Source organism: Chlorocebus sabaeus, chromosome 17, assembly GCF_047675955.1.
Source record: "Chlorocebus sabaeus isolate Y175 chromosome 17, mChlSab1.0.hap1, whole genome shotgun sequence".
Lineage (NCBI taxonomy): Eukaryota > Metazoa > Chordata > Mammalia > Primates > Cercopithecidae > Chlorocebus > Chlorocebus sabaeus.
This window is the reverse complement of record NC_132920.1, coordinates 73269820-73285288: the sequence shown is the minus strand read 5'-3', so window position 1 is coordinate 73285288 and position 15469 is coordinate 73269820. Positions and strand designations below refer to the sequence as shown.

The 15469-nt window shown below is 42.5% G+C and overlaps 1 protein-coding gene and 1 pseudogene across 4 annotated transcripts in view; one reads left to right on the top strand and one right to left on the bottom strand.

The window, feature by feature from the left end:
* Positions 1-15469, top strand: part of SLC17A5 (solute carrier family 17 member 5) — a 59812-nt gene that overhangs the window by 23244 nt on the left and 21099 nt on the right. For all 4 annotated transcript variants that reach the window (XM_008013480.3, XM_073006167.1, XM_008013482.3 and 1 more), the window contains 2 exons: positions 8476-8634; positions 15015-15147. In XM_008013480.3, the coding sequence (XP_008011671.2) occupies positions 8476-8634; positions 15015-15147 (292 nt within the window). The remainder of the gene's footprint in view (positions 1-8475; positions 8635-15014; positions 15148-15469) is intronic.
* Positions 10953-12120, bottom strand: LOC140708953 (small ribosomal subunit protein eS27-like; annotated as a pseudogene).

The window sequence follows — 15469 nt, the reverse complement described above, 5'->3', positions numbered from 1 at the left end:
AGCAGGTGGAAGTCAGGTCATGGAGGGTCCTCTGTGCCTCACTAAGGAGCTTAGCCTTTATCCTTTAGGCACTGGGATGCCATGAAGTATCTGTAAGCTGGAAGTGACAGAATCAGGTTTGCATTCTAGATAGCTTATGCTGGCAGTCATGTCGAAGGAGATCTGAGCTGGACAAGCAAGAGTTGCAGTTAGAATGTTTTCTCAGTTATCCAACCAAGACAAAGTCAATACTTATAGGTAGAAATGTGATTTCATTCTTACAATAAGTGGATTTTACAATTATGATAGCATATATAGTTCTAATTCTGATTCAGAAATGTCTACAAGAAGAGAAACAGGCTGGGTGCGGTGGCTCACACCTGTAATCCCAGCACTTTGGGAGGCCAAGGCAGGTGGATAATGAGGTCAGGAGTTCAAGACCAACCTGGCCAATATGATGAAACTCCATCTGTAATAAAAATACAAAACTTAGCCAGGCATGGTGGTGTGTGCCTGTAGTCCCAGCTACTCGAGAGGCTGAGGCAGAAGAATCTTTTGAACCCGGGACGCAGAGGTTACAGTGAGCCGAGTTCATACCACTGCACTCCCGCCTGGTCGACAGAGCAAGACTCTATTTCAAAAAAAAGAAAAGAGAGAGAGAGAGAGAGAGAGAGAGAGAGAGAGAGAGAGAGAGAGAAAACCTTCATTGCACCCTGCAGTTAAATTCAGAAGGGCTATCTCATGACTAGTGAGTGCTTTAAGATCATCGACTACTCCTCTGTGTTGAAGATCTCTTTTTAATGAATTATGGAAAGACATTACCACTTCACCCACTGAAGTGTTCTTTCCTATATATCTGCTATTTTTGTTGTTGTTGTTTTGTTTTGTTTTGTTTTGTTTTGTTTTGTTTTGTTTGAGACAGAGTTTCGCTCTTGTTGCCCAGGCTGGAGTGTAATGGCACGATCCTGGCTCACTGTATCATAACCTCCGCTTCCTGGGTTCTAGTGATTCTCCTGCCTCAGCCTCCCAAGTAGCTGGGATTACAGGCATGCACCACACACCCGGCTAAGTTTTTGTATTTTTAGTAGAGACATGGTTTCTCCATGTTGGTCAGGCTGGTCTCCAGCTCCCAACCTCAGGTGATCTGCCTGCCTCAGCCTCCCAAAGTGCTGGAATTATAGGCATGAACCATCATGCCTGGCTTCTTCTTCTTTTCTTAATTCCAAGGATATCATGGGGTTTTCTTGTTTGGTTGGTTCTGGCTTTTTTTGTTTTTGTTTTGTTTTTTTGAGACAAGGTCTGGTTCTATTGACTGGGCTAGAGTGTAATAGCGTGATCTTGGCTAACTGCAGCCTCCACCTCCCTCCGCCTCCTGGGTCCAAGCCACATCCTCCCACCTCAGCCTACCAAGTAGTTGGGATGCCAGGTGTGTACCACAAAGCCAGGCTAATTTTTGTATTTTTCGTAGAGATGGTTTTGCCATGTTGCCCAGGCTAGTCTTGAACTTGTGAGCTCAAGTAATCTGCCCGCCTCAGCCTCCCAAAGTGCTGGGATTACAGGCATGAGCCACCATGCCCAGCCTGAAGATAGCATGTTTTGTAACTGTTTTACTTCTCCTTTATGCCTTTTAGGAAGAGTATACAATTTTGCAGCATTGCGAAGCAAATCAAGTGGGGACCTTGGTTTGAATATTTAGTTGTCAAATTAAGAGAGAAATTAAGAGCATTTATTACATGTAACTTTGCTAAATCAATCTGCTGTTACTTGCATTTGACAAGAAAATTTTTTTTGTAGAATGGCATATTAGAAGGTATTCAAGTACTTGTCAAGTGATCTTACCCTCTGTATTTCACACATTTCATGACAAATCATTTTTATAGTTTGTCCTTTTTCTGTTTCAACTTACATGGAAAAAAAGTTGATTGAGCTGTTATTAGAAATTCAACGATACATTCTGCATACAAGATTCAGGATCTCATTGATTTTTCCTTCACAAATTCCATTATCATTTAAATCTCCAAAGTACATTTGCTTTCAAAATGTTGGCTGAGCAAATGATCTGAGCAATTTTAAAATGTTTTGCCCATATGTATTTTCCTTTTTGGGGGGGTGGGGGTGGGGGTGGGAAGGACAGAGTCTCCCTCTGTTCCCGAGGCTGGAGAGCAGTGGCACTGTCTCAGCTCATTGCAACCTCTGCTTCCCAGGGTCAAGCGATTCTCATGTCTCAGCTTCCTGAGCACCTTTCCTGCCTAATTTTTTGTATTTTTAGTAGAACCAGGGTTTCACTGTGTTGGCCAAGTTGGTCTCGAACTCCTGGCCTCAAGTGATCCACCTGCCTTGGCCTCCCAAAGTGCTGGGATTACAGGTGTGAGCCACTGCGCCCAGCCACGCCTATGTATCTTCTTTTATCAGCAGTGGTATTTTAGAATAATGTAGACCTCTAATAAGAACTTTCAGGACCAGGTACAGTGACTTATGCCTGTAATCCCATCACTTTGGGAGGCCTGGGTGGAAGGATCACTTGAGCCCAGGAGTTAGAGACCTGCCTGGGCAACATAGGGAGACCCCATTCCTACAAAAAATTTAAGAAGTATGCGGTATGATGGCACATGCTAATAGTCTCAGCTACTCAGGAGGCTGAGGTGAGAGGATCGCCAGAGCCCAGGAGGCTGAGGCTGCAGTAACCGTGACGGCGCCTCTGCGCTCCAGCCTGTGCAACAGCGTGAAACCCTGTCTCAAAAAAAAAAAAAAAAGCAGCAGGCACAGTGGCTCACGCCTATAATCCCAGCACTTTTAAGGCGGGTGGATCGCCTGAGATTAGGAGTTCAAGACCAGCCTGGCCAACATGGTAAAACCCTGTCTCTACTAAAAATACAAAAATTAGCTGGGCGTGGTGGCGCATGCCTGTAATCCCAGCTACCTGGGTGGCTGAGGCAGGAGAATTGCTCGAACCCAGGAGGCAGACGCCGCAGTAAGTTGAGATCGTGCCACTGCACTCCAGCCTGGGTGACAGAGCGAGACTCCTCAAAAAAAAAAAAAAGCTTTCATAATTTTTAATTTTTTGCCAACAATTAGATATGATGAAGCCATCGAGAGTATGTTTACATTGCTTGATTGGCAAAATAGTAGTGTATTAGAAACAATAGCAAGAGAATAATTTCTAGATAAAGAACATCAAAAAAAGCTGTTTTGTACCTTCTTAAGCCCAACTTTGTGTTGTCCAATATGGTAGCCACTAGCCCTACGTGGCTATTATACTTTTAATTTAACTAATTTAATGAAAAATTTAGTTCTGGCCAGGCGCAGTGGCTCACACCTGTAATCCCAGTACTTTGGGAGGCTGAGGCGGGCAGATCACGAGATCAAGAGATCGAGACCATCCTGGCCAACATGGTGAAACCCCATCTCTACTAAAAATACAAAAATTAGCCGGGCATAGTGGCATATGCCTGTAGTCTCAGCTACTCAGGAAGCTGAGGCAGGAGAATCACTCGAACCCAGGAGGCGGAGGTTGCAGTGAGTTGAGATCATGACACTGCACTCCAGCCTGGCAACAGAGCGAGACTCCATCTCAAGGAAAAAAAAAAAAAAAAACTAGTTCTGGCCAGGTGTGGTGGCTCATGCCTGTAATCCCAGCACTTTGGGAGGCCAAGGTGAGCGGATCACCTGAGGTCAGGAGTTCAAGACCAGCCTGGTCAACTTAGTGAAACCCCATCTCTACAAAAATACAAAAATTAGCCCAGCATGACCAGCGAGTGCTTGTAATCCCAGCTACTCGGGAGGCTGAGGCGGAAGAATTGCTTGAACCCAGGAGGCGAAGGTTGTAGTGAGCCAAGACCACTTCACTGAACTCTAGCCTGGGCAACAGAGCAAGACTCCGTCTAAAAATAAAAAAATTTAGTTAGTCACACATATGTCACACATATGACAAGGGTTTTGTTTCATTTCATTTTGTTTTATTTCATCAACCTGTTAGAAGGACAAGGATTTAATAGCCGTGCACGTAGAACATTCCATCATCATGGAAAGTTCCACTGGACAGCACTACCTTAAACTCTTGTTTAAGGTAGTGATACTTGGATAGTTTCTCCTAGTAACATTTGAAAATTCATCTTTAACGTGAAAGTTTTTATAAATGAAGACTTTCCCCCCGAAATGTAACTTGTAACGTGGAAATACTATAAGTTGATCTTACGATTCATATTGGGAAAACAGAAAACTGTTGTGTTGTACTTCAGTTACAAATGAACACTAAGCTGGAATACATACATTTCACGTTCTTCTTTCTAAGCCTCTAACCCCATGGGCCTTGTATTCGTTTGATAAGCAGCTATTGAGAACCTGCCATGTGTCAGGCTTATGTGTTAGACATACAGCTCATCTTGGTTGGGTGATTGTCCAAAAACATCAGATTATCAAAAATTCAATTGATATTTATAGGTTGTAAAAACATACCAGTGTGACTAAAATTAAATATGTCTTATTACAGGTTATATTTCCAAGAGGTAGGATACATTCTTCAGAATATATTCAGTTTTCAGAGATCAAATACATTTACGCTTGTACCTTTCAGCATAAAAGAATGATTTCACTTCCTTTGTGGATTTCAAAGCCATATAAAAAGAGCTGTGTTCCAAATTCCTTCAAACTCTAAAATCCTCTCTGCCCTGAGCTTTTCAATCAAGACGGATAAGGGCAGACTTTTTAAAATCTCATCTCTACAGCAGTGGGTCCCAAACTTGCTGCACATTGAAATCACCCAGGGATCTTAATAAACTAGGAATACTTACCTGCCACCCACCCACAACCTATTCAATTGGTCTGCGGTGTGACCTTGGTCTCAGTGTTTTTAAGGCTCCCCTGGGTGATTCTTATATGCAGCAAAGTTTGGGAACCTACTGCTCTACAGAATCACCAGTGAAACCTTTTAAAACTCAGATTCCTTGGCCCTACACTCAGAGTTTTTTTTTGCTTTACTTGTTTCTGTTTTGTTTATTCAAAAGGCGGAGAATAGAACACAGGCCCCTATAATTGTAAAGTATAGCTGAAGTTGAAAGCCACTGCTGTAAAAGAATAAATGTTCTCTCTCCTTCTCATTCCCTACATCATTACATCTTTGATCATATTAAAAAATACAACCGGCCGGGCGCGGTGGCTCAAGCCTGTAATCCCAGCACTTTGGGAGGCCGAGACGGGCGGATCACGAGGTCAGGAGATCGAGACCATCCTGGCTAACACGGTGAAATCCCGTCTCTACTTAAAAAAAAAAAAAATACAAAAAATTAGCCGGGCGAGGTGGCGGGCGCCTGTAGTCCCAGCTACTCGGGAGGCTGAGGCAGGAGAATGGCGTAAGCCCGGGAGGCGGAGCTTGCAGTGAGCTGAGATCCAGCCACTGCACTCCAGTCTGGGCAACAGAGCGAGACTCCGTCTCAAAAAAAAAAAAAATACAACCAAGCACAATGACCCACTGGCTCACGCCTGTAATCCCAGCACTTTGGGAGGCAAGGCTGGTGGATCATTTGAGGTCAGGAGTTCACGACCAGCCTGGCCAACACAATGAAACCCCATCTCTACTAAAAATACAAAAATTAGCCAGGGGTGGTGGCGGGCGCCTGTAATCCCAGCTACTTGGGAGGCTGAGGCAGGAGAATCACTTGAACCTCAGAGGCAGAGGTTGCAGGAGCCAAGATCGCACCACTGCACTCCATTCTGGACAACAGGGCAAGACTCCATCTCATAAATAAATAATAATTTTTTTAATTTGTAATTAAAAAACACAAGAGCGTATCTACAAAGATGTCAAGTAAAAAGTCCACATGAAAAAGGCCGAAAGAAGGTAGAGCAATACTGGTTCTTCCTCTTTTTAAAATAACAGTAACTGTGAACCCTGAAGGCAGAAACGTAGATTGCTCTTGCTTTGAGAAAAACAACAGTCTTAGTGTATAGGAAATATAAAAATCTGATGCCCTAGATCAGTGGTATCCAAGCTTTCTTGATCATGCAAGAATCAATCAACAGGTGGGAGGCTCACAATCGGAATGTATGTATTTTTTTTTCTTTTCTTTTGAGACAGAGTATTGCTCTGTCAGCAGGCTGGAGTGCAGTGGTGTGATCTCAGCTCACAGAAACCTCTGCCTCCTAAGTTCAAGCGATTCTCCTGCTTCAGCCTCCCGAGTGGCTGGGTCTACAGGTCGCGCCACCACACCCAGCTAATTTTTGTATTTTTAGTAGAGACAGGGTTTCACCATGTTGCCCAGGTTGGTCTCGAACTGTTGGCCTCCAGTTATCTGCCCACCTCAGCCTCTGAAAGTGCTGGAATCACAGGTATGAGCCACCATGCCCAGCCATAATTTGTTAATATAGTAATGTTTAAAGGGAGCAATGTGTTTGACTATATTATAGTTAATGATCTGCCATTATTTGCTTGGTGAAGTAGCTGACAAAGGACTCAAGAAAAATGGCAGCTCGGCCAGGTACGGTGGCTCACGCCTGTAATCCCAGCACTTTCAGATGCTGAGGCGGGCAGATCACAAGGTCAGGAGATTGAGACCATCCTGGCTAACACAGTGAAACCCTGCCTCTACTAAAAATACAAAATATTTGCCGGACATGGTGGCACACACCTGCGATTCCAGCTACTCGGGAGGCTGAGGCAGGAGAATCACTTGAACCCAGGAGACGGAGGTTGCAGTGAGCCAAAATCGCACCACTACAATCCAGTCTGAGCAACAGAGCGAGACTCCATCTCAAAAATAAAAAAAATAAATAAGAATAAATAAAAGACACTTAAAATAAATGCACTTATGCTGGGGGCAGTGGCTCACACCTGTAATCCCAGAACTTTGGGAGACTGAGGCAGGCAGATCACTTCAGGTCAGGAGTTCAAAACCAGCCTGGCCAACATGGTGAAACACCCCGCTCTACTAAAATACAAAAATGAGCCAGATGTGGTGGTGCATACCTGTAATTGCAGCTACTTGTGGGGCTGAGGCTGGAGAATAGCTTGAACCCGGGAGGCAGAGGTTGCAGTGAGCTGAGATTGTACCACTGCACTCCAGCCTGGGCAATAGAGCAAGATTCCATCTCAAAAAAAAAAAAAAATACACAGGCCAGGTGCAGTGGCTCACGCCTGTAATCCCAACACTTTGGGAGACCGAGGCGGGCAGATCACCTGAGGTCAGGAGTTCGAGACCAGCCTGGCCAACATATTGAAACCCTGTCTCTACTAAAAATACAAAAATTAGTCAGGCGTGGTGGCACATGCCCATAGTCCCAGCTACTCGGGAGGCTGAGGCAGGAGAATCCGGCTTGAACTGGGAGGCAGAAGTTGCGGTGAGCCGAGAACATGCCACTGCACTCCAGCCTGGGTGACAGAGCAAGACTGTCTAAAATAAATAAAATAAAATAGTACTTAAACTGCAATATACTATAACACTCTGAGGGCAAGCAAACAAGTGAGGATGCCATTATTAACCCTCTGAATTGGATAACTCATATGATTTGTGATCACCTGACATACTCCAGGGCCAACATATTTATTAAATATTAATAGAGTGTGTTTTTATTTTTAGAATAAAAATGAGTACAAATAGAAATAAAGAGAAATATGTCTTTCCTCACCCCAGCAGATCATCTTGCACACCCCCATGGTGCTTTTACCCTGCTTTAAAGACCACTACTGCATATGACTGCTTACAGAAACCTTGTATTGCCTAATTCTTATGAATCATTTCAATTGAATAAAGATTGGATAATTAAACATGACTTCTAACAGGACCTTCCAATCTCTTTCCTTTACCCTTATGCCAACCTCTGAATTTGACTATGAAACTATATTTTAGAAACAGAATTCAGGCCGGGCACAGTGGCTCACGCCTGTAATCCCAGCACTTTGGGTCAGATCACTTGCAGTCAGGAGTTCAAGAACAGCCTAACCAACATGGCGAAACCCTGTTTCTACTAAAAATACAAAAATTAGCCAGGCGTGGTGGCACATACCTGTGATCCCAGCTACTCGGGAGGCTGAGGCAGGAGAATCACTTGAACCCGGGAGGCAGAGGTTGCAGTGAGCTGAAATTGTGCCATTGCATTCCAGCCTGGGCAACAAGAGCAAAACTCGGTCTCAAAAAAGAAAAAAAAAAAAAAAGAGAGAAAGAAAGAGAGAGAGAGAAGGAGAGAAATCAATGCTGCAGGTGACTTCTGACATTCATAAGGAATGTTTAAGGTTGACATTATAGCTCTATGAATACATTTTTACTTTTTCCTGTAATCTGAATCATGGACTGTCTAGTTAATATATTTTTTAAAAAATCAAACAACTGAATATTTATCATGTATTTTGCTATTTAATATTTCAAATGAGTTGATTTTAAAATTTGGAGTTTACTAATTAAGGTGATATTCTGTATGAATTCTGGATAGAGTTTTAGCTGATATGGTACAGATCTAAGCATTAACATAGCCGTAGTTTATCCTAATCATTCCTGTTTTCTTCAGCTTTCTTCACAGAAGTCAGTGCCGTGGGTACCCATTTTAAAATCCCTGCCACTTTGGGCTATTGTAGTTGCACACTTTTCTTACAACTGGACTTTTTATACTTTATTGACATTATTGCCTACATATATGAAGGAGATCCTAAGGTTCAATATTCAAGAGGTAAGAAAAAATAATCATCTGCTTCTTATATATGCTTCTTATATATATATAAGACCATACACAGAATTTGTTCTCATCTATATAAAATGAAGTTATTTTGTATCTTCCATTTTATTCTGCTGTCCTAAATTTTAGAGATTCTTATACATCAAAGGACTATCAAGAAAATGAAAACCCACTGAATGGGAGAAAGCATTTATAAATCAAACATCTGATAAGGGTCTAGTATCCAGATATATTAAGAATTCTTACAATTCAATAATAAAAAGAGAACTCAGTTTTTAAAATGGGCAAAGGACTTGAATACGAATACACATTTCTCGAAAGATATACAGATGGCCAATAAGCACATGTAAGGATGCCTGACATCAGGCCGGGTGTAGTGGCTCACACCTGTAATCCTACCACTTTGGGAGTTCGAGGCAGGTGGATCACTTGAGGCCAGGCATTTGAGACCAGACTGGGCAACATGGTGAAACCTTGTCTCTGTTAAAAATACAAAAAAGGCCAGGCGCGGTGGCTCACGCCTATAATCCCAGCACTTTGGGAGGCCGAGGCAGGCGGATCACCTGAGGTCAGGTCAGTTCACCAGCCTGACCAACATGGAGAAACCCCGCCTCTACCAAAAATACAAAATTAGCCGGGCATGGTAGTGCGTGCCTGTCATCACAGCTACTCAGGAGGCTGAGACAGGAGAATTGCTTGAACCTGGGAAGCGGAAGTTGTGGTGACCCGGGATCGAGCCATCGCACTCCAGCCTGGGCAACAAGAGTGAAACTCCATCTCATAAAAATAATAATAATAAAATACAAAAATAATCCCAGCACTTTGGAAGGCTGAGGCAGAAGGACTGCTTGAGCCCAGGAGTTCAAGACCAGACTGGATAATACAGCAAAACCGTCTCTACTAAAAATACAAGAAAAAATTATCCGGGCATGGTGGCATACGCCTGTAGTCCCAGCTACTAGGGAGGCTGAGGCACGAGAATCTCTTGAACCCAGGAGGCGAAGGTTGCAGTGAGCTGAGATCATGCCCCTGCACTCCAGCCTAGACAGCAGAACAAGACTCTGTCCCAGGAAAAAAAAAAAAAAACTAGGCTGACTGCACCACCTTACTGGCTACATGGACTTACCAGCTTTAAAAACTTAAAGTGAATCCTCAGTCACTCACATTCCAAAGTATACTATAAACATTGGCCTGGCTATGTGGACCAAACCTTAAAACTTCAGACAGCTAAGCTGTGAAGAACTCCTGTGTCTACTTCTGAAAAACAAGATCACTATATAGAAAAATATCCACAAATTGCACTGACAGAAGTTATATTGAAACTAGGCTTTAGCAATATCATGAGATGGATTCATTGTGAGCAACCTTTTTTTCCCCAAGTTCTCTGTTAACAGAGCCTGATTATAATCTACTACCACATTTCAACTATAAAGTAGGGCTAATTTTTAAAAAAGAAAAAAATAAAATAAATAATATACTACTACCATGATTAATTGCATTCAACTGCACATTGAAAGGTTAATTTGGTAATTATCATTGGGGTAAAACTGAGATCCACAGGAAGATTAAAAATAGCAAATCCAGCCAGGCCCGGTGACTCACACCTGTAATCCTAGCACTTTGGGAGGCCAAAGTGGGCAGATCACTTGAGGTCAGTAGTTCGAGGCCAACCTGGCCAACATGGTAAAACCCCATCTCTACTAAAAATACAAAAATTAGCCAGGCATGGTGGCAGGTGCTTGTAGTCCTAGCTACTCAGGAGGCTGAGGCAGGAGAATCGCTGGAACCCAGGAGGCAGAGGTTGCAGTGAGCCAAGACTGAGCCACTGCACTCCAGCCTGGGCAACAGAGCAAGACTCTATCTCAAAAAAATAAAAATAGCAAATTCTCAAAACCATATTAACAAAATCTCTTATTTTACTTATGAAGTATATTTAAAGATTACTACACTGATGTTTCTGTTTGACATTTTCTAGAAAGAACTATGTATGGAAGAAATAAAATATCAATAACTGGCCAGTAATTAATGTTGTGTACTTTAAAATAAGGATCTTTTATCTTTCATTCATAGACAAAAAGGTATTATCTTAATTAAAATTAAAAGAAATGTGAATATAGGACCTTCTTTCAGTCTGTAAAATAAAAAGAAATGTGAATAGAGTTTGAAAATAATTCTATAGTTATATAGTCTATTTTTTAATGGATTTTTTTCTTGAAAATCAATATATTATATTCATGAAATGGCCTGGGTGTTTTTGTTTTTGTTTTTTTTAAATAGTAGAGATGAGGTCTCCCATTGTTGTCCAGGTTGGTTTCATATTCCTGAGCTCAAATGAAACTCCTGCCTCAGCCTCCCAAAGTGTTGGGATTACAGGCATGAGCCACCCTGCCCAGCCATCAAATGGCCTTTGTTCAAAATAAAGCTTGCTTTGAGAAGCATGGTGCAGGCATGCCTCCTTTTATTGCACTATGCTTTATTATACTCTGCAAATATTGTATTTTTTATGAATTAAAGATTTGTGCTAACCCTGCATGGAGCGAATCTGTTAGCACCATTTTTCCAACAGCATGTGCTCACTTCAGGGCTCTTGATCTTTGATGTTAATGTTATAATTGTTTGGGGGCACCATAATCCTTCCCCATATAAGATGGCAAACTTAATAAATGTTGAGTGTCTTCTGACAGCTCCACCAACCAGCCATCACCCCATCTCTTTCCTTCTCCTTGAGCTTCCCTATTCTCTGAGACACAACAATATTGAAATTAAGCTAGTTAATAACCCTACAGTGGCCGGGCGTGGTGGCTCATGCACCTAGCACTTTGGGAAGCCAAGGTGGGCGGATTGCCTGAGTTCGAGAGTTCGAGACCAGCCTGAGCAACACAGTGAAATCCCATCTCTACTAAAATACGAAAGAAATTAGCCGGGCGTGGCAGCTCGTGCCTGTAGTCCCAGCACCTCAGGAGGCTGAGGCAGGAGAGTTCCTTGAACCCGGGAGGCAGAAGTTGCAGTGAGCTGAGATCGCACCACTGCACTCCAGCCTGGGTGGCAGAGCAAGACTCCATCTCTACAAAAAGATAAAATAAATAACCCTACAGTGGCCTGCAAGTATTCAAGTGAAAGCAAGAGTCACAGATCTCTCTCCTTTTTTTAAATCTTTTGTCTAAAATGTGTTATATTGAGATGGTTTTCCACTCATCTTGATTCACAGTGCTCTTAGTGCTGCTTCCTCCTGAAGGAACATCCTTCCATAAGCCTTGCTTTTTCTCCTGTAGGCTGGCAGAGGACAGTGGAACACCCAACACACAAAACTACTGTTTGTGCATGAGTCAAGACCATGGTGATTTTATAGCGTCCTGGGCACTTCACATCCACGAACTAGGAATTGGTGCTCTGCACCGGGCATTCCTTCTTGTGTTTCCTCTTCTCTTCTGGAGAGGGATGAAGGAGATTTTTTGCAAGAAGTGTGTTCTCGTGGGTAGGTTGTCACCACTGGAAACTTATTTTATTTTATTTTATTTTATTTTATTTTATTTTATTTTATTTTATTTTATTTTATTTTAAGACTGAGTTTTGCTCTGTCGCCCAGGCTGGAGTTCAGTGATGCGACCTCAGCTCACTGCAACCTCCACCTCCCGGGTTCAGGCGATTCTCCTGTCTCAGCCTCCCAAGTACCTGGGATTTCAGGTGTGTGCCACCACACCCAGCTAAATTTTTTATTTTTGTAGAGACAGAGTTTTAGCATGTTGGCCAGGCTGGTCTCAAACTCCTGACCTCAAGTGATCCCTTTGCCTTGGCCTTCCAAAGTGCTGGGATTACAGGCGTGAGCCACTGCGCCTGCAAAAAAATTGGAATCAATTTTTTTAAAATAAATGAATACAAAGGATCATATCCTTGAAGAGAAACTGTGGAAGGTGCCTGTGGAATGTATAAATGCTGAAGACTTTAGTGTATTTAGGTTGTTGCCCAGGCTGGAGTGCAGTGGCACAGTCTCGGCTCACTGCAACTTCTACCTCCCAGGTTCAAGCGATTCTCCTGCCTCAGCCTCCCAAGTAGCTGGGATTACAGGCATCCACTACCATGCCTAATTTTTGTATTATTAGTAGAGACAAGGTTTCACCATGTTGGCCAAGCTGGTCTCAAACTCCTGACCTTAGGTGATCTGCCTGCCTTGGCCTCCCAAAGTGCTGGGATTACAGGCGTGAGCCACCGTGCCCAGCCAGGAGTTTTTAACATTGCAACTTGAAGTGGAAAAATTCAGTAACTGTGAAGAATTATCAACTTTATCCCACCAGGAAACAAAATCAAGATCAGAAAATTCACTTCTCTGATTTACTACAGCTTATTCTTTTTTTATTCTCCTACTAATATTTTGAAACCATTTATTATTATACAGGATTTTGCCACAAATAATGATAGATGTGATCCCACTATGCAGAAGTCTAAATGGAATGAAGTTTTTTTTTATTGTTTTTTGGTTTTTTTTCTTTTTGAGACAGAGTCTTGCTCTGTCACCCAAGCTGGACTGCACCAGGCAATCTTGGCTCACTGCAACCTCCACCTCCCAAGTTCAAGTGATTCTCCTGCCTCAGCCTCCCAAGTAGCTGGGATTACAGGCGTGTATCACCATGCCCAGCTAATTTTTTGTATTTTTAGTAGATACAGGGTTTCACCATGTTGGCCAGACTGGTTTTGAGCCCCTGTCCTCAAGTGATTCTCCCTCTGTGGCCTCCCAAAGTGCTGGAATTACACGCATGAGCCACCGTGCCCAGCCAACCTTTATTTTATTTATTTATTTATTTATTTATTTATTTATTTATTTATTTATTTATTTTTGAAAGGAAGTAGAATAGGGAGTGCTTGGTGATTGGATGTGAAATATGAGGAAAAAGAAACCATCAAGAAAGACTCTCAGAGGCTGGGCATAGTGGTTCATCCCTGTAATCCCAGCACTTTGGGAGGCTGAGGCGGCCAGATCACTTGATGTCAGAAGTTCGAGATCAGCCTGACCAACATGGCAAAACCCAATCTCTGCAAAAAATACAAATTAGCTGAGCATAGGGACACACGCCTGTAGTCCCAGCTACTCAGGAGGCTGAGGCAGGAGAATTGCTTGAACCCGGAAGGCGGAGGTTGCAATGAGCCGAGATCACCCCACTGCACTCCAGCCTGGGCGACAGAGCAAGACTCTGTCTCAAAAGAAAAAAAAAAAAAAAAAGACTCTCTGGTGCTGTTAAAAATAAACGTGCGTGTGTGTATGTGTGTGTATAGTAGATAAACATGTAATGCACTTTTGAGTTATGGTTTTACTTGGCACTGATCTTTTAAAAGCAAAATGTGGCCTAGGTTCTTTAATAGATAAATTGTAAGAAAAAAATGAATGGAAGGGAATTTACAGATTTAAAGAGACATAAAAGACAAATGAAAAAATTTTTAATGGCCAAGACTAAACTGAAGTGTCTAGGGATGTACATTTGGGTGATGTAACTATAAATAAAAGTGAGTACGTGATTACTATACACCAAAACAAGGTTCATGTTTATTTGAGGGGGGAGGAAGGGAGCTGTGATAGGACTAGGAGCGTAAAGGGTCTTCTGGCAAGGCTGGCAATGTTCTATTTCTTGACCTAGATGGTCATTAGAATGACTCATGAGGCCGGGCACAGTGGCTCACGCTTGTAATCCCAGCACTTTGGGAGGCCAAGGCAGATGGATCACAAGGTCAGGAGTTCAAGACCAGCCTGGCCAAGACAGTGAAACTCCATCTCTAATAAAAATACAAAAATTAGCCAGGTGTGGTGGCAGACGCCTGTAACCCCAGCTACTCGGGAGGCAGAGGCAGGAGAATCCCTTGAACCCAGGAGGCAGAGGTTGCAGTGAGCTGAGATCGCACCCCTGTACTCCGCCTGAGCGAGAGTAAGACTCTGTCTCAAAAAAAAAAAAAAAAAGAACGATTCATTAAGCTATATGACTTATGTGGTTTTCTGCATCTGTGTTTTATCGTAAAAAATATTTTTAAAAAATAAATGAGAATGGAAGATGAAAATGTTCAGTAGGGAGAATCCATAGGCTAACAGGAAGGCTTGTCTTCTCCCACAACCCAAATCCCAGAGAAACAGTCAAGATTACCCAAAGCAGACAGGATTATGGCAAGCCTTATTTCCCTCTGAGACAGACTCTTAGGGACTGCCTTGGACCGAACCTCATAATCCTTCTGAAAGCCAGACTTATTATTTGCTGTAATTATATAAAATAATTAACAACATATTGCTATGCATTTCCTTTGCTTTCAAGTGGTGGTCACTGGCTGTGATGAATATGTATGTTTTGTTTTTTCCTCTCACCATAATTAATCCTTTATCTTCTTATTCCTTCCAGAATGGGTTTTTATCTTCATTGCCTTATTTAGGCTCTTGGTTATGTATGATCCTGTCTGGTCAAGCTGCTGACAACTTAAGGGCAAAATGGAATTTTTCAACTTTATGTGTTCGCAGAATTTTTAGCCTTATAGGTAAGTGAAACAAATCAGGTTTTGTTTTGGTTTACAGTTATTTACCATGTTTACAGTTATTGGAGATAGGAAAACAAAGTGTGTTTCCCACTTTTGCACACAGTTAACACAATGCTTAACACAGAACACTTCGCTTTGATCACCAAAATGTTTGTGTGGATTTCTCCCTACACATAACCAGTTCTGCAGTGGACACTAGCGAGCTGTCCTGCAATTCAGTTCTGACACTGTCCAGCTGGAGGTAGCATCAGCTCCTACAGGTCGAGGGCTCTGTTCTTCGGATACCAATCACAAGTCCCAGCTTGTGACCTCTGCTTCTGAC